This window comes from Notolabrus celidotus, chromosome 17 (genome assembly GCF_009762535.1).
Source record: "Notolabrus celidotus isolate fNotCel1 chromosome 17, fNotCel1.pri, whole genome shotgun sequence".
Lineage (NCBI taxonomy): Eukaryota > Metazoa > Chordata > Actinopteri > Labriformes > Labridae > Notolabrus > Notolabrus celidotus.
The window spans coordinates 20,716,019-20,737,655 of record NC_048288.1 but is presented as its reverse complement, the minus strand read 5'-3'; the positions used below and the strand labels follow the sequence as shown (position 1 = coordinate 20,737,655).

At 40.2% G+C, this 21,637-nt stretch overlaps 3 protein-coding genes across 6 annotated transcripts in view; 2 read left to right on the top strand and 1 right to left on the bottom strand.

Annotated features, from left to right (window-relative positions):
- The window catches only part of dlgap1b (discs, large (Drosophila) homolog-associated protein 1b), a 118,722-nt gene extending 112,385 nt beyond the window's left edge, over positions 1-6,337 (top strand). The window contains exons 10-12 of one of the 4 annotated variants that reach the window (XM_034707054.1): positions 870-961; positions 2,750-2,902; positions 3,412-6,337. In XM_034707054.1, coding sequence (XP_034562945.1) covers positions 870-961; positions 2,750-2,902; positions 3,412-3,627 — 461 coding nt within the window. In that variant the 3' untranslated portion in view covers positions 3,628-6,337. Of the gene's footprint in view, positions 1-869; positions 962-2,749; positions 2,903-3,137 lie in introns of all 4 variants that reach the window. The other 3 variants (XM_034707056.1, XM_034707057.1, XM_034707055.1) reach the window with 3 other exon arrangements.
- A 1,247-nt stretch (positions 6,338-7,584) lies between these two features.
- On the bottom strand, positions 7,585-12,476 carry tgif1 (TGFB-induced factor homeobox 1). Its single transcript, XM_034706611.1, has 3 exons — positions 11,932-12,476; positions 9,917-10,146; positions 7,585-9,221 (listed from the first exon to the last, which is right to left on the bottom strand). The coding sequence occupies exons 1-3, from the start codon at positions 11,945-11,947 to the stop codon at positions 8,556-8,558; spliced, it is 912 nt and encodes a 303-aa protein (XP_034562502.1). The 5' UTR covers positions 11,948-12,476; the 3' UTR covers positions 7,585-8,555.
- A 5,553-nt stretch (positions 12,477-18,029) lies between these two features.
- Positions 18,030-20,103, top strand: LOC117829392 (OTU domain-containing protein 1). Its single transcript, XM_034707046.1, has one exon. The coding sequence runs from the start codon at positions 18,294-18,296 to the stop codon at positions 19,644-19,646; it is 1,353 nt and encodes a 450-aa protein (XP_034562937.1). The 5' UTR covers positions 18,030-18,293; the 3' UTR covers positions 19,647-20,103.
- The last annotated feature ends 1,534 nt before the right edge of the window (positions 20,104-21,637 follow it).

Here is a 21,637-nt window from a genome sequence, read left to right as displayed (position 1 = left end):
AGGCAACTATTTGATCAAAAAGTTACACACATACTTGTGCCACAGTGCATGTCTGTAAACACATGTCTAAATATGTTTTATGCACATCCACTCACATGCACCAGCCAAGACTGTGCAAACACGCCTCGGGCAGCAGGCGCTGTATTTCTACCTGTCCTGCATTCCTCGTCTCACCAAAAGTGTCATTGCTTATGCAGCCGGTGTGCTGTTTTGGTTCCAGGCTAGAGATTCTCTCACAGAAATGTGCCGAACAGGCAGCCTGTCTCAAGGTTATGTTTTCCCAGATCCCACATGCGCACACACTCACATACATGTACACACAGCTCCTGAAGACATTGTGTCTGTAGTGCAGATTCATTACTCCCTCCTCCCTCCTTTCCCCCCTCCCAGTTTTGATCCCGTTTTCTTCATGTAGAGTAATGTATGCACCGCGTCTCTCTCCATTGGGGATGTGCAAGTCAATAGGGATGACCATTGGTTTCCTTTATGCAGTATAACCTTGTTTACCTCATGTACCCTTCAGTTTTTCAGGATTGCATTGCTGGTTTTTAAGTTTATTCTTGATAGGTGACAGCAGGTGAATTAAGGACAATATATTGCTTTTGCAATTCATCATTCCTGTTAGTTTTATATTTTTTGAGAGTACCTTTTTGGATTTGTGATCCCAGCATTTCAGTAATTATTTAACTTCTAAATGAGGCACAGATAACATAGGATTGTAGCCTAATCCCCTCTGTTTCATTGCAAATGCAGCCCCTCTGTCAGTGCTGCAACATGCCTGCAGTCTGCGGCTCTGTGAGTAATTGCATTGTGATTCTGTGTGTGTGTGTGTGTTGCTTGCATGTGCGCCTGTGTCTCTCTTCCTGCAGTCCTGGGGAAGATCCGCAGTGCAGTGGGGAGTGCCCAGCTGCTGATGTCCCAGAAGTTCCAGCAGTTCCGGGAGCTGTGTGAGGAGAATCTGGTATGTGTCACCACATCCTCTGCATGCCCCACCACCAGCACCCCCCATCCCCCACCCCAACCACCCAACACTGACATCATCCTGCACAAATCATCCTGACAGGCCAGAGCTCATTTACTATGCATCCAGTGTAGAGTGTGCATCTGCACGCCCTTACTGTCTTTCACGTACAATAAACAGAATCTGCTGTGTGGAAACTGGAACCTAATGAACATGGATCTTTTAGATGCTGATATAAAAAAATAGGCTTGTGTCTGTATCAAAGCAGCCACATGCAATTTAGTTTGTGCTTTTTTATGCACCTCTATTTTCTTCATTTTAGATGTATGTACCTGTCTAACGCAACCTTTTTATCATACAACAATATGGCCTACAATTCTACCTTAGAATGAAAGTATCACTTGTGAGAACACTTAATTAGTTTTTGTAAAATGTTTAAAAATGAAGGCTGTCAACCGAAAACATTTTAAACCGCATGATTGTCCGCAGTTAGCTCGTGATTAATCCTAAATTAATCACACATTTCTCATCTTATCTAAATATACCTTATAGGGTAAACTTTCAACAACATGGGAGTGGGCAAATATGCTTGCTTTGTGCAAATGTATGTCTATTATTATTGCAGCAATCCAAAACGATAACAAATACACCAAAATAACCTCGAAGGTACTGCATGCTCAAAAAATATGCTGAAGGTATAACATGGCAAACTCAACGCCAAAATGCAAAAACAGATATATAGAGCCATATTGACCAGAGTGTGATCCTAACACAATATAGTGTCCAACTTAACACCTCTAAAGGTTAACTAAACATTCCCAGTTGTTAAAAGCAGCTCAACAGGAATAATGGACCTCATGCATCACAACAACAGACACATTGTCCAACAAGTACACTGGTCCGTTAAATTGTCCATCGCTCAAACATCATTCCCAGGATCCTTTACACTTAAAGCAAATAATCTCACACATTGTAAGTCAGTCTGACCTCACATGTGGGGAAATAAAGGCCATGCTGAATAGTTTGCAACAGAGACACCTGGGCAACTCTAAGCTCTCTGCGTCAGCTGTGTGCTTGGATTTGAGACTCGACATACACCAGTGTTAACTCAATTTACATTGACAGTTAATGCAAATAACTTTGGTCTTGTGGAGAGAACCATCCTGCAGGGCTTTGTAGCTCAACTTGCCATTCAAAATATCAGTTTCTTTATGCATTATTATCACGTTAACTTTGACAGCTCTAATAAAAACACAGCATTTGAACTGGAAAATGTCTATAGTTAATAATAATAATCATAATAATAATACATTTGATTTATAAAAGCACTTAAAATGTTTCTTTAAGACACTTTACAAGAAAATAAATTATACAATAGAAAATGAAAGCAGTGCAAAAAAGCAACAGAAAGCAAAGTAACAAAACAAAATAAAACCAAAACAAACAAAACAAACAAAAATCAATCAATTATAGGTTAAAAGCCTTTGTAAACAGGTGGGTTTGAGCAATGAAGCAGTGTTTTTTTGTTGTTGATGAAATTAAAAATGAATGTATGACTAAAACCATCTGAGTACTCACATGTATTAACAGTATGGTGCCTGATTTATACAGAAATCTCTTATTCAAATGTCACATCATTTGTGATACACATTAGTGACTCAAAATCAGATTCTCTTGTCAGTGCAGTTACTCTAAAATTGAACCATCTTGAAGTGACAGCATCTTTAATAAAACATGTGATAAGCATATAAACCTTTGTCTGTATGAATGCAATTTCTTGTGTGTTAGAACCCAAATGCACATCCCCGGCCCGTCTCCCAGGACCTTGCCGGCTTCTGGGACATGCTCCAGCTATCCATCGAGAACATCAGCCTGAAGTTTGATGAACTTCACCAACTCAAAGCCAACAACTGGAAACCTCTGACTCCACCAGAAATTCAGGTAAAGACATCAAATTCATTCCTTGCTTTAAATGTTTATGTTCGCTGAGACGCTGTTTTGTTTTGGAATGCTTCACTAACCTGCATGTTTTCTGATGTCACTGCTACACATATACTTATAGTCCTGATAATTCGAGGTGAAGCTTTGCTGTAGCATGCAGATTTGTCTGTGTAATGTCACGTTGCCTGCCTGACGTCACCACCTGTGTTTATGTGTTTTGTCTTGTTGTTGACAGTGAGCTGCTTTTGAGAAGCTTCTCTACCTGCCATGCACCGTTGGGGCCTGTCCACCTCCAATGGTCACTTTTACCTCACGCAATGGCCTCCCTCACACAAATGGCTGCCACTGTGAACCATAACCTCATTCAGACTTGCATGCTCTCAGACGCTACATCGCACTTTCTAACCCTACCAGAGCTGGCTGCGTTTTTTCTTGCTCCTGACTTTGTTTTGCTGCAGCTTTTGACACGCAGTTCACATCATTAAAGACTGTTTATCATCTATGTCCAGGAGAGAAGGATGCCTCCTCCCGTGCCAAAGAAGCCCCAGAAGGGCCACCCTCCCCTGGCTAGGGACCGCTCGCTGGAAAGCTCCGAGCGCCAGCGTCTGGAGGCTCGCAAACGCCTGCTTGCTGCCAAACGTGCTGCATCGGTCCGGCAGAGCTCTGCCACCGAGAGTGCAGACAGTATCGAGATCTATATCCCCGAGGCTCAGACCAGACTATGAGACACACAAACGCACACACACACGAATCTCCAATACACTCTCCCATCCAGGCAATAGCACTGAACGATAAGGCTAGGGTGCTAACATAACATAATCACTCTTTTTGCAGACTTCAGATCACTGTGGAGTCAAAGTGAAAGTTGTTTGAAACAAGAAATGTACATTTTTCAGTATTTATTTATTTATTTCCCACCCCTCCACCCCTCCTTCCCTCTTCTTTCCCCGTCCCAGCTTTGATGTAGCAGCCTCCTCTCTTCCTGTACCTCCACTCGTCCCCCTCTCTCACAGACATGTATCTGAAGACTCCCTTTTTTTAAAGTGACCTGATGTAACAAAGAAAGCCAGTTGTAGCACAGTTGTGATGCTTCACGTTTGTGTGTTTCAGAGATTTCACAGGGAAACAGGGAGGACCATGCATGTGCATGTGGAGTGTGTGTGTGTGTGTGTGTGTGTGTGTGTGTGTGTGTGTGTGTGTGTGTGTGTGTGTGTGTGTGTGTGTGTGTGTGTGTGTGTATGTGTGTGTGTGTGTGTGTGTGCGTGCGTGTGTGTGTGTGTGTACTGTATCTACATGCAAACACATAACAAGTGATGCATTTGATCCATTTTGGATCAATTGTGTCAAATAAATGGAAGAGACCAGACAGATGTATTGACTCATATTAGATATTTATTATTTAATCAAGCTATTTTTGTATTGATGAAAAAGCCCATGATCTGACTTTAAAACACATTAGACTGTGTAAGTTTATCATTTATTTTTGGAGTTTAACATTAGAGAAAAGACCAGACAAGGAAACTTCAGTGTCAGTTGGTGACACAGTCCGCCCTCTGTCTTAGAAAAACGGGTCTTTTCAGCAGCAGGAAAGGTCAAAGTTCAGATTTTGCTCCTCCAGGTGAGGCAGGAGCAGCTTCCAGAGTTCTGCAGAGTGAAGTTCACTGAAGGAAATCACAGTTCAAAAAATGCCACAAAACCTACTCTGTGTGTTTGAGAGAGAGATAGAGAGAAAGAGAGAGTGTATATGTTGAACAGTTCAGATGTTTGTTTCAAAAGTGCTTCCTATTTTTCTAGGTCTGAAGGGTCCTAGTTTTAATTGAATTTCAAAGTAGCAGTATCAACAAACTGTAAACAAACCACCCATATTGTCTCATTTGAAACTGAGCAACTTGTTTGTATAGAGAACATTCAGTATAATGACATGACATGCATGCTAACACAAACTAACTGATACTTTTTGTCTTTTCTAAACAGGTTGAATCCTTTCTCACGTTGCGTTCAGAGTCTCTGGTGTTACAGACAAACACTCAAACACTGATCTTTGGTACAATACTGGTAGTTGTACTCTATTTTAATATGTCGTTTTTAGTCAGGAGGTTTATCGTCAGTATGGGACATAAAGGGACTCTGAAAAGGGACTATTTTCTCCTCACTGTGTGTGCACTATCTCTGCCTCCAAATGAAGCAATTATTTCAACAGAAAATACAATTTGTAATATTTTGTATCCATGTTTAATTTATTGATTAGAACAATGACTGTTTACTGACATTGTGATTATTATTATGCACTGACAACAAGGCCCTTATACTGTGTTTCTGTTACAGTGTTTCTTTTTGCATGACAGGCACTTTTTTGTCTCTTCTGTTTCGGTGATCAGCCTTAATTTCTGATACGATAGTCGAGCACAACAGCAGTCTCAGGGGAAGAAGTGTGTGAGTGAGTGAGTGTGTGTGTGTGTGTGTGTGTGTGTGTGTGTGTGTGTGTGTGAGAGAGAGAGAGAGAGAGATAGAGAGATAGAGCAAGTGTATGTCAGTGTATTACCCATGGCTTTGTCTCCTTACTGTATATAACCCTTTGATCTACAACAAGGGAAGTATCCACGCCATCTTTTGAATTGTGTTGCTGTTGCACATGTCTGCCCTTATAGAACTGTAATTGAACAAGGTATTTCAGTCAGCTGCTTGAATGTGGAGACAATCCTGAGCCGGTTTCTTTTTGTTTTGGTAACAGAGTAGAAGGACTGAGGTGTCCACATCTCAAGTTTTGTGCCATTGGATAGGGAAGGATTAATTCCTGCTATTTGTCCCTGTTGAACAGAAGTTTTTCATTGTGAAGGAACTCCGGTGATGAAGTAACAGTTCAGTATGATTTATTTTTCCTTTAGTACGTCCATCACATTTTAGAGAGGATGCATAAAAGTAACAATAGTTCAAACTTAATGCATTTCTGTAGATTAAACTAATTTTAGCCTCTTTTTTTTTTTTTTACCTTGGAACTTGTAGTTGAATTGTCTGACTTCTTATTTATGTTTATGATATTAACATATCAATGTAACACTCCTGATATAGCAGGGAGTTAGAAACCAGAATGTTGGACTGTGGTTCTGTTGCTAAACTCAAAACACACTCCAGCAACTCTGGCAACTCTGAAGCTTGTGATGTAGTTCTAAAAAGAAGGAACATTCAAATAAACATTTGTACATAAATTAATTGAATGTTTCCCTATGTAAATGTAAACTAAAAACCCTGATCAGATAACATATTAAGCAGATATACATTTTGTAATTAATGTTATTACACTGTTGATGTTATGGCACGTGTATGAGCTCTTATCAGCATTAAAAAATATCATTGCCATATTTTTGAGTGCTTCGTTCTGTTCTCTGTCTTTACATGTGTTTTCAATGTGAATATAATTAAACAGATTACAAGGCCTGTCTGCTGTGTTTGCAGGGCATTTCCCTTCCGCAGGGGCGGGTCCCCATAATTAGACAGCACTTTTGGCCTTGGCTCAGCCCCGTCACTCCTGTATGAGCAGCTTCTGGTGATTTGTCATTCACACATCAGTCAGGCTGACCTCTGTGGCCAGAGTTCAGGCAACAGGAGGGGGTCACTGAAGGGGGTGTGTGTGCATAAAGCCTGTCTGCATTTTGGATTTGCCACCTTTGTGGGCTACAACTGTCCTCTGTGTCCCTGGATGTCTGTTTTACACCTTATTGGTGATAACATTCCCAGTACATTCCTTCCTGTTTGTGTGGATCTTAAAATGTTTTGCAGGTTTGTTTTATTCTCTCCCTCTGATCTTTTACTGAACCCTTCTGTTATTGATTTTCTTTTAAACCTTAAACTCTTATGAACTGCCTCTTAAAGCTTGCTGCCTTTGTGTAAGACTTGGTGACTTTGAAAAGTGCTCCATCAATACATTTATTGTTTATTAATTAAATTTGAACCCCACCTCTACTGAAGAAGCTGTCACATTCTGCATGCAATAACGGATATTAAAGATAAAATGAGCCATTGACTCCGTCAGTGCACCGCTCCAGCCACCAGTGTGAACAGTAACCAGGATAATGGTTGTCATAGGGATGACTTTGATAAATGAAAACGGCTTTTTTGTTCAACAAATCAGCAAAGATTTACTTTTCTTCTCACATCAGAAGTTTTTGAGCTTCAGAGATAAAAATGTAATGAATGAAAAGGTGTCTGTCTTGCCAAATGTAGACAACAAATCCTATTGAGTCCGATGAAGAAGCTTTAGCAGCACCAGAAGGGAACAGCTGTCCACGCAGCCTCAAATGAGCCACTGAACTGAGCTGTAAGCTGCCTCATGTATTGACTTACATCGACTCTATTGAGATGCAGGGACACACAAAGCACCCGCTGGCAAGAAACTGTTGACGTCTGCCGTTTGCTGGTGTTAATTTATGCAGGATTATGCTAATTGGCAGGAGCTGTTGTAAACCTCCCGCACACAGGAATGTCTCCTAACGGTAGCCTGTGGAAAGACATGAATGCTAGACTATTTCTGTCATCCCTCCTTTTTGTTTACCGAGCACTCTGACTCACTCTCCTTATCCTTCAGGGATGAATCAGTCATCTTCACAAAGTTTTAGTCAGGTTTACAAGAAAACATGTATAGATGTGTGTTAGGCTGAAGAGAGGGAAAATAAACTGTCAAAGTCTGAGCTGTAGAAAAACAAAACTTTATTTGAATCCCATGTGACCCCTTTTTGCCACAAACATTGCACAGTATGAAAAGAAATCACATCATTGGGCATGGTGTCACATTAGCTATACACATGGTCCTATTATACATGAAAATGTGTTTTTGGTGATTTCAAAAACTGCTGTCTTTGACGGGTCGTAAAAACAGCTAAATGCAGAAAAAAGACATCTGTAGTGTTTTCATTTTCCAGTCCACTGGCCGTTGTTTTTTTCCCCCGCTGAGTGATAATTGGATGAAGGCTCCGACTAAGAACCTGCTACATTGGTCATCTGAAATATCCCTTGATGGGGAAAAAAAGAGTGAAAAACAAAAGCATAGAGGTTTTTTTCTTTTAAAAATAGCTAAAAGTAAATACAAAATCGAAACTATACTTATACTCATGAAAACAACATTTTCTACAGTAGTGAATAAGTTTGTCATAGATGCCAAGAGCAAAGTATGTTTAAGACACTGAGATGACCTTCCTCTGCCGTTAGTGTGCAAACAAACGAGGCAGACCAAGTAGGAACTGATCTGTGAAATGTGTGACGGTAAACGGGTGTGGATGAGGGCTGCTTCTAGCTCTCTAGAATCATACACAGTAAAAATGGAAAGACATAAGACAGGCAGCATTTCTCTGATAACATTTTTTTGGTCCCTGTGTGCAAATAAGATACACATGTAGAAACATACGCATGTATGTGAAATGAATAAACAACTTACAGCCAAGGCACCTCGATACAGTTTGTTTTTCTCCATAAAAAAACATCCTCGTCAACTTGATTGGTTTACCAAAAATAGAAATGATCAGGCGTCTATGTGTTTGTTCTCTGTCGCGTGCAGACAAGTCACTGAACTCAGGAGGAGTTCCAAAGTCAGAGACACAAATTTAGTCTCTTTTCCCTCCTTTTTCTTCTTCTTCTTCTTTTTGTGTAACTTTGTCCCTTTTTAGGAGACCAGCTGTTTGGCCTGCAGCTCCATCTCCGCGGCCCTTTTCAAAGCCACGTCCACCAGGAGCTGGAAGCCGCTGAAGTCCTGTGTGAGGTCTGGAGGGGTAGGGGGAGGGGTGTTGAAGAGCCCGCTTCGGGGGCTCAGGTTGCCCTCCATGCCGGTGCCGCTGAGGATGGTGGTAGTGGTGGTGCTGGCGGTGGTGGTGGTGGTGGTGGTAGAGAACGGCTCTTCCTCCTTGCACCTGAGAAGCGCCTGTGCGTGCTGCAGCAGCTCCTCCGCCCTGTCGCAGTTCATTCCGGGCACGGAGGGAGGGGCCTGTATCGCTGCGGTGACAGTAGTGTGACAGATGACTGAAGGCCGGGTGGGGATGATCCCTGGAGGTGGTGACAAGGAGGTTGGAGAGGGTAAGGATGGGGACAGGGCATTCCTCAGGACGCCGGACACGGCTGGTTCAAAGCTGGAAGGGTGGAGGACGCGTTTGTCGTAGCTCTCCTCCGTACTTGCCGCGGGGCTGCAGTGTTTGGGCGACTGGGAGCTGTCTGAGAAGCTGTCGCCCGCTTTGCTGCCTTTCCTAGAGATGGTGAACTGGTTTGGATCTTTGCCGTCTTTCCTTAGCATCTCTGGGAGAAGTCGCCGCCGTGCGTTGATGAACCAGTTGCACACCTGGAGAAGACGACAAAAAAAAGCATGCTGAGTCACATGGCTCACTGATGTTCTGCCTTGCAATCTAAAAGAAAAATCTGCTGGTACACTTATACCCAGGTGCAGTTGGCACCTGTGTTTTCAATAGAGGAATCAAATTGAAAAGGTAAACAACCACCCCCCTCGGAGTAAACTCAACCTGAGGCTGTATATTTTTCTCCTGCTTATCAGAAGAAATTGAAATTCAGGAAAAACAACTTTCAAAAATGTCACTTTTGGAATCTTGTTTCTAAGTTAGTTTTCAATCTAAAGTAATCTCCTTTGTTACAGCAGTAATCACAGGCATCTCTCTTTTCTTTCTTCAGTCCTGCAGGCTAGTTGTAACTGGCTCAGGGAGCTCTAACCCTGTAAATGACTCTGCATTGTTCCCAGACAGCTGGGATGGAAAGGGGCTGGAGGGAGGGAAATTCCTGTCCGAGTGCCTCAGCCAAGCCCACAGCAGCGCACAGGGAGTGAGCTTACTCACGTTGTCTCAGGCTTTAAAGTTGCAACATCAAGCTGCTTTGGATGACCTTCAATTCTCTGTTTATGTGTCATGTTTTGTTAGCCCTCTAGAAAGGAAGTGATTCAGTCAAGCCGACACTTTCTTCATCTACTTTTACAGTGGTCTGTAAACACTCTGGGGGTGTTGTTTCTGTCTTCCTCTGAGTGTGTACCTGCAGTGTGGAGAGCTGCGTCTGCTTGGAAAGCAGGGCTTTCTCCTGCTCCGAAGGGTAAGCGTTGTATCGGTGCTCGTACAACCAGTCCCGGAGGATCTGAACCGACTCCTTGGGCAGATTTCCCCGCCTTTTCCGTTTCCCATTGCTCCCCGCGCTTGAGGAAAGATCCAGGGGGGCATCCACGCTGTCCTCGTCATCAGTCTCGCTCCCTGACAGCATCATCAAACCTGCGTACAACCAGCAGCAGCAAGGAGGGAAAAGAGAGAGCTTGAGAAAAAGGACAAAGAACAATATGTATCCCTCTTATGTCAGCCAAACTGTTGTTGGGCTCCCAGCCGCTGTGGCGCAGCCGTTCACCAAACACAAGCTGTCTGGGAGGCAGCTGATGTGTCAGAAGCAAGCTGTCAAGTTCAGCCATGTGATTCATATAAGGAGCCAGGGAGGGTGTGAGGAGGAGGAGGGAGCGATGGAGGGAGGGAAGGAGGGGGGGGGGGGGGGTGGGGACGTCACAAAGGCTGGTCTGATGCTCTGGCAGTTATAAAACCTGCCTTGACAAATACAAGCCCAGGTCTACTGTACAGCCTGAGAGCACACCTTGCATGCTTGGATAAGTTAAGTACACTGAGTTGACCACAAGGACAATCACTGCAAGATAAAGGGAGAATCTGTTTTGGGGACTGGCAACATTGCAGAGATTACAGAGTTGCTTTCCTTTTAAAATTCAGGCATGTCTAATCAAAGTGAGTCATGATCAAACAGGATTTGGGTCCTTTGAATTAGCCTACTTTTGAATTTTAAAGCCTGACAAAACAAACCCACAACTACTTTGGTCACTTTTTAAAACATATTTTTATGACATTTTACAATAATTGGGACAGTAAGACCTAATTTACACGAGTCAGTGATAAAAAGGATGCATATTTATTTACATAGAGGTGATGTTTAGCTTACATCTTCATGGGTTAGAGCAGCTGGCAATGCATGCAGACAAAAAACCCATAAGAAAAAGTCTGAATATAAGAGGGGATTTAATCCTATGCTGTCTGCTATGGGCCAAAGTAGTGGGAGAGGAGCAAGAAAGTTCCCAAGTCTGTGCGGCCAACAGGATGAGGTAATTACGTAGGCTGGAGAGAGAGGGGAAGGGGGAGGGGAGACCTGTTGCAAATCAGCGTCTCCAGACTAAACAAAAGAATCTAGGGCTGCGTGCTTCTTTGTATGCAATTCAAAAGTTTCTACACGCAAATAGAGACTTCGCAATAAAGTTTACTCACTTCCAAACATCACAGTTTCACACAGTGGGGGCAGAAAACGCGTTTGAACGCCACGCAGACACTGTTTTTGGTGACTTTAAACCAACTTGTAAGAGGTTTTCTATTGTGTGGTGCGCGCTGCACCACGAGGTCCACGAATGTAACAAGGCAACAGCAAGTTCCCACAATGAGGTCAGGATGAACATTAGCCTACATTTGGATTTAGATACTATTAAAAGGCGCTCGAGATGTTTTCTTCCGGTGGGTGACTGTTAACACATGCAACATTATCGGTTATTGAAGCTTGCACGTTGTTGAAAATGTAACATTTCAAACTCTTGAAGTCACAATAGTCGCTACAGTTATACTTGAAACCTCACTGTGGACACACTTCGACACAAATGTAGCGTGTTAATCAGCTCAAATCACCTTTTATCCACTTTCGATGGGTTTTTTTTGTACTTAAAGTTACTCCAATTACACTGTGAGATAAAGCCCAGAACACATGGTGAAACATAAGTGTATTAATACGTCAAACCTGCACTGATTATATGAACAAAATACAAATTATGAACAGACAAGAGCAATATTGACTTTTGACATCGCGCCAGCACATGGCAGAAAAAGCCCCCTGTCATGTCTGGAAAGGAAACAATAGACTGCGTGCTTCGCTTATGGGGGGAATCGCTCTCTAAAAATCGCCGTCTCTCGTTTATTCTCACTCAATTTGACAATCATTCTCTTCCAAGTAGTCCAACCTACCTTTTTTCGTCTTCATCACCGTGTGAAAAAATCCCACTTTTTCCTTATGAAGCGCAGAAGAAAACTGCCTTTGTGTTAGTGTAGTGTTTTTCTTCTTTTCTCCAGTGTGTATCCGAATATGCGAAAATCCTTATTCATCAAAAACTCGCTTCTTTCCCCCCGTTTTTGGATTCCTTCCGATCTCCTTTTCTGGTCGCCCTTGTTTGGAGACTTGAGGAGAGACGGGGAGGGGGGGTTACCTGAGATCTCTGCGTCCTGTCGGCTCAAAGCCCTTTTCTCATTGACTGTGTGTGTTTGATCCTGAAACTGGGTGACAGCTATCTTTGACAGCTGCGTGACTCAACGCACAGAGATCCTCCCACCGTGGAGGGCAGAGGAAAAAGCTCTGACATCAGCATGGCTTGTTCCACTGACATGGATACAGTCTCGCTATAAGCTTTACAGTATTTCAGACAACCCCCCCAAAACAAACACTACAGAATATAAACATCAACATTTAGTTAATGTTAAAGCTGAGCAGAGTAGGTTTAGGCGGGCCGTCAGAATGACAACAACAACAACAGGCTGCGAGCACTGCGGACCTCGTGCTACATCTTACATAAATAATAGACCAGACGAACAATCACGTTATTGCTACAGGCAATATTAAGTCTGGTGCAAAAAACATTACACTTTGTGTTGTTTTTATCACGTTATTTATAATTTAAGTATGTTGTTTAGCAGAATATCCGATGTATTAGGCTATATTTAAGTGTTTTTTATTGTATTCTACACATTGTTGTCCCTATCGTCATATTTTTTCAGCATGCATGCTTATTTTACGCTATTATAGTATCCTAATGCAAGCATGTGCCGTGTACACTCCCAACACAGATGTCAATGTAGATTTTTGTCGCATGTGTCCACTCTGAAGCATGATTTCCTAAGTTTATGTGTCATTTCTATTCAAAATATCAAAATTAGCTAAAGCACTGTTGAACTAATGTCTCGCAAGAATGTACATTTATTTCACAAAGTATGTATGCGTAATTGAAATGGAGAGAAACCGGGCCAATTTAGTGGATCAGTTCAGGTTAGGCTACTACTATTAAGACAACAGTAGGCTACAGCGAGCGAGGGAAAAAAAGATCAATGTCCCCATTTGTATGCAGTACACAACCTTGCGACAGCTGCTGTAGCATCGTCTCTTTACATGCATTTGTTCCAGACAGGCGTTCATTTGTCCCTGCAAAAGCTAAATGTCGCCCCCGCGTGCCTGTTTGAGGTACTCTGTCTTGAATACAATATTAACAAATAATGGAAGGTAAAAAAAAGGAACCCTGACTCCCTCTGTTGGCTCAACGACGTACCTGCTTTATGATGAATCAAGATTCAAGAACTCTTTATTGCCAAGTGAGCTTGCACAAACAAGGACTTTGACGTGGTGAATGGAACACTAGTACTTAACAACAAGACAGTAAGGACACAAAAGACAGTGAGGACACAACAAGACAGTAAGGACACAAAAGACAGTAAGAACACAACAAGACAGTAAGGACACAAAAGACAGTAAGAACACAACAAGACAGTAAGGACGCAACAAGACAGTAAGAACACAAAAAGACAGTAAGGACACAAAAGACAGTGAGGACACAACAAGACAGTAAGGACACAACAAGACAGTAAGGACACAACAAGACAGTAAGGACACAAAAGACAGTGAGGACACAACAAGACAGTAAGGACGCAACAAGACAGTAAGAACAACAAAATAGTAAGGACACAACAAGACAGTAAAGACACAACAAGACAGTAAGGACACAACAAGACAGTAAGGAAACAACAAGACAGTAAGGACACAAAAGACAGTGAGGACACAACAAGACAGTAAGGACACAACCAGATAGTAAGGACACAAAAAGACAGTAAGGACACAAAAAGACAGTAAGGACACAACAAGACAGTAAGGACACAAAAAGACAGTAAGGACACAAAAAGACAGTAAGGACACAACCAGATAGTAAGGACACAAAAAGACAGTAAGGACACAAAAAGACAGTAAGGACACAACAAGACAGTAAGGACACAACAAGACAGTAAGGATACAAAAAGACAGTAAGGACACAACAAGACAGTAAGGACACAAAAGACAGTAAGGACACAACAAGACAGTAAGGACACAACAAGACAGTAAGAACACAACAAGATAGTAAGGACACAACAAGAGAGGACAATAAATATAAAAACCTAAAAATTAACCTTAAAATTTCTAAATCTAAATAAAAATAAAAATACCATTTGTACAAAGAAAGGCATGGAAGTATTTTTAAGACAAATAAACGAATTAACCTAAGCCAGAGTGCAAATTTTAGTGGATGAATATAACAATAAAATATGTTATGGGATAAATCACAATACTGCACATGGTTATTGAGATATTGCACTGGAAATCAAGGATTGCACATGTATGTGATGTATCACAGGAGTCTTAAGTGGTTTACTGTTGATTGTTTATGAGGGATACGGCCTGAGGGAAGAAGTTGCTCCTGCCGGGATGTTCTGGTGCTCAGAGCTCTGAAGCACTGGCTGGAGTGTTACCCAGGATGGGAGGGGTCTGTGAGGATTTTGCCTGCTCTTTATGATGGAGAGGTGTTGGGTAAATCCTAAAATTATGATCAAACATCACCGGAACACCTCATGTTTTGATTTCTGAGAAGAAATATACGTAAAGCATGTTATCTCCAAATTATTACAGAGATCTGTTATCCAATTCTTCCTGTTCAAAATGTACACTTCAGATACCCACAGCGTAATTCTTATTACTTAATAATGACATCACTTTTGCCATTCATGTGAATCAAATTTAATTTTATATATATACATTATAATTCTTACTGTCAGATATGTACCATCAGTCAAAAAGCATGCCAGATATCTAGAATGCTATTTTGGATATACAAAATACATTTTGACATATATAAAAATATAACAGAAGCATAAAACTGCAATTTTAATCCAAAAAATACAAATGTTATACATACAATACAGCATTTTTGATATCCATAACTGTTGCTCACATTCAGAATGCAGTTTTATACTTCTGCAATTGTGATTAAATATTATAAACATAACTTATGAGAAGCTGTTTTAACATTTATTCCACACACTCCTCCTATCTGAAATTATATAACAGAATATTATCTAGTGGAAACTGTATTTAATAGGAAGAATAGTCATAAAAATATCGACAAAGACAGTCTCACTGTTAGAAACTTTATTAACTGTAAATACAATTTTAGATTTTTTTTCTATTGATATCTGAGAACTAAATAATGACTAAGAATTGGATGGTGGACATCTGAAATGAGAATGTGAGGTAAAGTTAGATCTTATCTAGTCATATTGCCTAATATGGATATCTGTAAAATAATATTTTTTACAAATAACAAAGTAGTTATGATATTTGATAGCCAAAATGACATTCTAAATCACCAGATTTTCTTTTTTCTGTTTTGATATCTGCACATGAAATCATGACATCTTACATAATCATTACACATCCTCAAAAGTGTTCATCCATGATAGAAAGAATAGCACTGTAGATGTCTGAAATGGAAAAGCTCATTATGTAAGAAGTGAATTTCAGATGTATGTAATAGATAACCAATGCAGCTAATACATGATAAATCATTCAAACTTTTTAAGGATTTTAAGATACCTTGGATTTGAGAGAAATACAGTTCCAGATGCTCTCAAATATCTTTCCTTCTGGTGAGAATGTCAACATGGATATCTTTGAATGTATATCTTCTTGTGAGAATACACTTATAACTGTAGGACAAAATGCTATGTGGATATCTAAAGTAGAATTACTGACAGGAGGAGTGTGTTTAGAAAAAAGAATGTTAAAACCGCTCACCATACTGCATGGCCTATGACAGTGATCAGACATTGTTTCATTCTTTAGCTCACAAGAAAATCATCCTGTTGTCATGAGAAATCATCTCTTTATAACGAGATACAAGATTTCCTTATAGAGGGAAAAGAAGATTTGTTATGATGAGATAATGAGAAAAAATATGATATCTGGATTAGGACTGAAAATAACTTATCATGTTTAAACCAGTTTTGTTATCTCAAGATAATGAGATAAATAAGTTGGTTATGATGGGCAAACCGCTGTTAGCTTGATAACAAGATAAATAGATTGAGTTCTCAAACAAACAACTGGAAAGTAGATGACTTTTTATCATGGGAAAACAGAATAAATAAAATGCTTATCTGCATGTCTGCATGGGGATATTTGCTGTCATGGTCTTCTGTTATAATTTGGCTTTGCAGTTGCAGTTGCAGTTGTAACCATCCCCTCTGTGTAATATCTATATTAAGCACTCTCATTCATATCAGACACAAGTAGCATGACTCTGTTTCAGGCTACAGGCAGAAACAGTCAATGTGTTAAAAATAGAGATGTGAGCAGGTTGGGCAGCAGTCTGCTGTTACCAGTATGTCAATATCAGCCAGTTTAAATGTTTCATCCCATAGTTTATTCCCTTTTCCCAATGAAATATGTATAAAATACTGTGTCCTACTGGAAGTTCTGGTGTCAAGTGTATTCTCAATTGAGATATATTATATTTAATGTTACTTTATGCTTGACGTTTTTGTTTGATATTGTTTTATATTTTGGTAAGAGGGTATAAAAGAAAAGTTTAGTGTGTGTCCACAAGTTGCTCTGCCTTTATCCGACACTATTTTATGTCATAGTGACAGATCACATTTCTTTACCCTGTCGGCTATGGGAGGCTAACTTTACTAATGTTTGCCTTAAAGCAAAAATCTGATTACCTTTCTTTTAAAGTGACACATCAAATCCTTTACATTTTTGAACCTTTGGTCAAACACTGATGCGTCGCCTCAGTAAGAACCCGTAAGTTGAAAGGCCACAGTCAAAATGACGATACCGGATGTTACAGTTGTTTTGCCTTCAAAATAAAGCTGTTAAATAGTTCTGCTAGGTCACTGTACAGTGAGGAAATACTTCCAAATAATTAAAGATATTAATAAGAATAAACAAAATGTATCTTTCGCACGTCTGTCCTTGTGTTTGTTCAGCTTGACTGTAAAATAACATCATATTATAACATTTTCATTAAAAAAATTACAGATAAAGAGGCTAATCTACTAAAATGTGTGAATCAACAATAATAAGTCACGTTTTATATTATAGTATTTATATTATTGCATTGTTTCTGTTGGAATTTTGTCTTTTCTTCTAACTTTGATGTTTGTGAACTGGGAACTATTTCTGCTGTAGAGATCGGCTTTTTGGAATTAGTGTGTATGTGGTTTCCGGTACTTCCGGAGCCAGCCTCAGGCGGATCCTTGAGGAACCGCAGTTTTTAGCACTTCCGCATTGGACTCATATTTTTAGACCCAAGGTTGGTGCTTGGTATTGTTGTATCATTTCTGTCTGAATTTTGTCTTTTCTTCTGATTTTGATGTTTGTTACCGGGTTTGAAAACAATACCAAGTGAATTATATTGAAAAAAAAGAAAAGGCATAATTAGTTTATCTAGCCTAATTGTCTGATAGGAAAATAAAACAACCATTATGCTGTCTTTGAGTAATCATACATATTTTTTTAACTCAACTCAACTCAACTTTATTATATCACCTTTCATACTTAAAAACATGCAGCCCAAAGTGCTACACAGAATAACAGAGATAGCCTACAGAAAACATAAAATTATAATATATGGTAAAATTATAAAAGGCATGATTATAAATAAAATACTTAAAAATAAAATAAAATCAATACAGTAAAAAATAATAAAATAAGTAATATTGGAAAGAAAAGTTAAAAATAAGGTAGCATTAACAAGATCAGATGAATACAAGAAATGAATAATTAAATTACATAAATTAATATTAAAGCAATGATTCAATATTAATGATTAAAATAATAATTTAAAAAATCAGAATAATAATTAAACTATTTACGTGTAATATTTTAATATAATGTTGGACCTTAACTTAACTTAAAATATACCTTGTAATTGTGTTTCAGTCTTACAAACAATTGGGGTTTTATTTTGAAAGCTTCCAACCGGAAACGCGTCGCTTGCATGGAAACGACTTGACACATGGAACGCGGACAGTGTCTTGTAACATTCTGAAGTCTAAAATTAGGGAGGCACCCCAACAGCAAATGACGCCAGAGGACTAAAGTGGAGCGTCTCCTCGTCTCTGCGTGTCAATGACAGGACTGAGGACCATGGAAACGCTCCCTACAACTTTGCTGTTGTTGATGACACGGAAGGTATTTTTAGATATTGTTGTCATCTCTCAGTAACAGCCCCGGTATAAAGGACTCCTTCAAAATGCATCTGTACAACAGTGTGCTCACACACTACCCGAGGTCGTCTCGCAAAGTTACAATAACTTTATCGGCCGCTGCTGAGCGTCCGAACGGGACTACACCGAGTTCCCCTGAGGCCGATAAGAAGGGACTTCCACACCCAGGAACTACTTCAACCACCAACGGGGATCCGGAGAGAGAGTCTGCTGCTTCTTCTTCCGCAAACATGCCTGCCTTTTCATGTTATGAAGCTTCTTCTATGAGGCCGATTTACTTCACATCGACTGCTGAGATATTAATCCGCCGACCTGATGGAGTGGAGAGGTCTGTGCCAATCCATATCGTAAGGGAGTCCAAGACCAAACCCCCCTCTCCTGACTCTATCAGTAATGGTGAGAGTATCCTCTATAATGACTGTGACTCTGATGTGATTGTGGACTTGATAGATCATATAAGAAACGGGGCAGATGACTGCCAAGAGCTGGTTGGAGATCACTTTTTCAACAGCAGCAACATCTGTAGACCCAGAACAGAAGAAAACAAAAGGATTGTTGGGAGTTCAAGTGAGGATGATACAGTGTCAGAGAGTCATCCCTCCTTCAGGAGCAATGGATGGTCCTCATTAAATGAAGAGGAGATACCTCCCTCTAGGGCAGCTCACCATGAAGACCCTTTAAAGGAGGATTTTATTGCCAAAGCTGCTCCAGAACCCGAGGAGAGACGGTCCTTTGAGCTCAGCGTTTTACAGGAGTCACCACAACAGAGAAGGCAAGAAAAAGAGGACATCAACGATAAGGTTACCAGGTACCTGGCTGAGGTGGAGAAACAGAACAAGTACCTTCAGGAAAGACACAAATTCAGGTACCACGTCATTCCAGATGGAAACTGTCTGTACAGAGCTGTGTGTAAGGCCACGTTCGGTGACCAGGCAAGACACGCAGAACTGAGAGAGCAGACGGTCCACCACATTGCAGACCACCTGGACGAGTTCAACCCCATCATAGAAGGAGATGCAGGGGAGTTCCTGATCAATGCAGCGCAGGATGGTGCCTGGGCCGGATACCCTGAGCTCCTCGCCATGAGCCAGATGCTGAACGTCAACATCCACCTGACGACAGGTGGGAGCCTGGAGAGCCCGACTGTTTCCACCATGGTGCACTATCTCGGAGAGGAGGATGCGTCCAAACCTGCGATTTGGCTGAGTTGGCTCAGCAACGGCCACTACGACGTCCTTCTGGACAACTCGCTCCCCAATCCAGAGTACGAGGACTGGTGCAGGAACTCGCAGATGCAAAGGAAACGGGATGAAGAACTGGCAAAGTCGATGGCGGCCTCTTTATCTAAAATGTACATTGAGCAGAATGGATCTGCGTGAAAGAAAAACACTGTGTGATGAAAATATAAAGGATGTACACTGATAGAGTAGAAGACAGAACCACTGACCTGCCTGGTTTCTACATGCTTTAAATTATTTTTATAAGATTTATACATCAAGAGAAAGACGTGCAGTGCACATATGTTGTTTTTTAATAGTACTGCTGCATTAGTGGAAGAAAAGGTTTGAAAGTGTGTGAGTCTGATCTTCTAATAGTTTGGGTTATGGTGAAATGATTGAAAACATGCTGTTAAATATGTCTGAGCTTTTGAATTGCCACTTTCCTCTTTTGTTTTACTACTTGTATAGCTACTCTCTTTTGCACAGAAGTCCTATCAGACGAGTCCAGAGAGTGTGTCTTTAAGTACAAGTCACTTTTTCTGTTATTACAATTCCATATAGGTGTTTTGACAAAGTATTTTAGAATAAAACTTGGATTAAACATGATTCCTCACGTCTTTTTTGTAACTCAAATTTATTAACTTTGCTGTACTCCATCTCTTGCAAAAGTTTGACTGAAATCCTCATCCGGTATCAAATAATATTGTCAACTGTGTTATCTTGTGTGCTGAATGTTGCATCCGAGACCCATCCATTAAGCAGCATGACTGGATGCATTACTCATCCTTCCCTCCCTGCCATCCTCAATTAAACAGAGATGTTTGAAGGCCTCTCACTCGGGTCAGGCCGCAGATTTTAGTGTATTAAGTGACAGCTGAGTGCACAGATCACAAGACACCTGTGCTTTGTCGAAGCAATATGAAGCTGTGATGTCCACTCTCCATTAATAAGTACAATTTGGCTGTAGTTTGTGGATCTGCTGATTTGTTGTTCCCTCTGTACTGTGAAGATGCAGTCACATTTTTTTGGGCCATAACAGCAGAAACAAATTGTGAGCATAACAATCGCATATTTTTTAAAGTTGAATTAGATAAGATATTTCAGATTGTCCATGGTGAGTTTGAACATATTTTTATGAAAAACAAGTGCAATATTCGGGTGTTAAATTAATCTCCATTTGATACATGGTTATTTTAAAATAGTAGGATTTAGCCTGCTAATTATTTTGTGTGCACCAGGAAAATTTGAGGGAGTGTGGGAAGTCATATTTGGGGCAATGTCTCCATTTTTTTTGATAAGATAAAAAATATTTGCGATATTACGCTTCTAAAATTTCTCTCACAGTCACATTTTTACCTTTTTCTTCCTTTTATATCATGTTAGATATAGTACAAATCTAGTAAAACTTATGAGTAGTTGTCATTCTTTGCTTCAAAATATAATCAATGTATTGTATGACAAAGAAAGAGAGTGCAACAGACCAACAAAACATGAAACAAAATGTAATTCAATATTATTTTTAAAGGGAGATTTGAACTCAGCATTAAAACTACAGTCAAATAATTTACATAAATGAGTTACAGAGGCTGTGATTCCCCACAGAGGAGCATTTTTTGCCTCCTTGGGACTCCTAAACTTGCACTGGTAATCAGTGGGGGACAAAGTACACTTCTTCATTACTTCAGTCAAAATATAGATCCTCCTGGTCAAATATTACTCCAATACAAGGGAAAATTGTGTTGTCAAATTATAACTTGAGTACAAGTACTGGAGTACTTGCTTTTAAAAATACTGAAGTATTCAAAGTACTTTTTAAAATATGTCAAAACATATTTTCACAATGCATGAGTGCAGTCAAGAATACATGGGTGTACATTCTGCTACATTATACATAACTTCATATCTAAAAGGTATACCTTGAAATATAAACTAAGTTACTACAAGCACAGACAAGTTTCAAATGTTCATCTGGAATAAAACAAGTGTGTTACCTACAGAACTCGACATGCTTTCTCAGGTTAGATGATGATGTTTTGTAGGATGTGAGGAAGTTTTTGTGTGGTAAACAGATCATACCAATCATTCTCTATTTCTAAAACCTCAAACGTAGACTTAAAATACGGCCGTAGTTCTCAGGTAGAGAACCATCA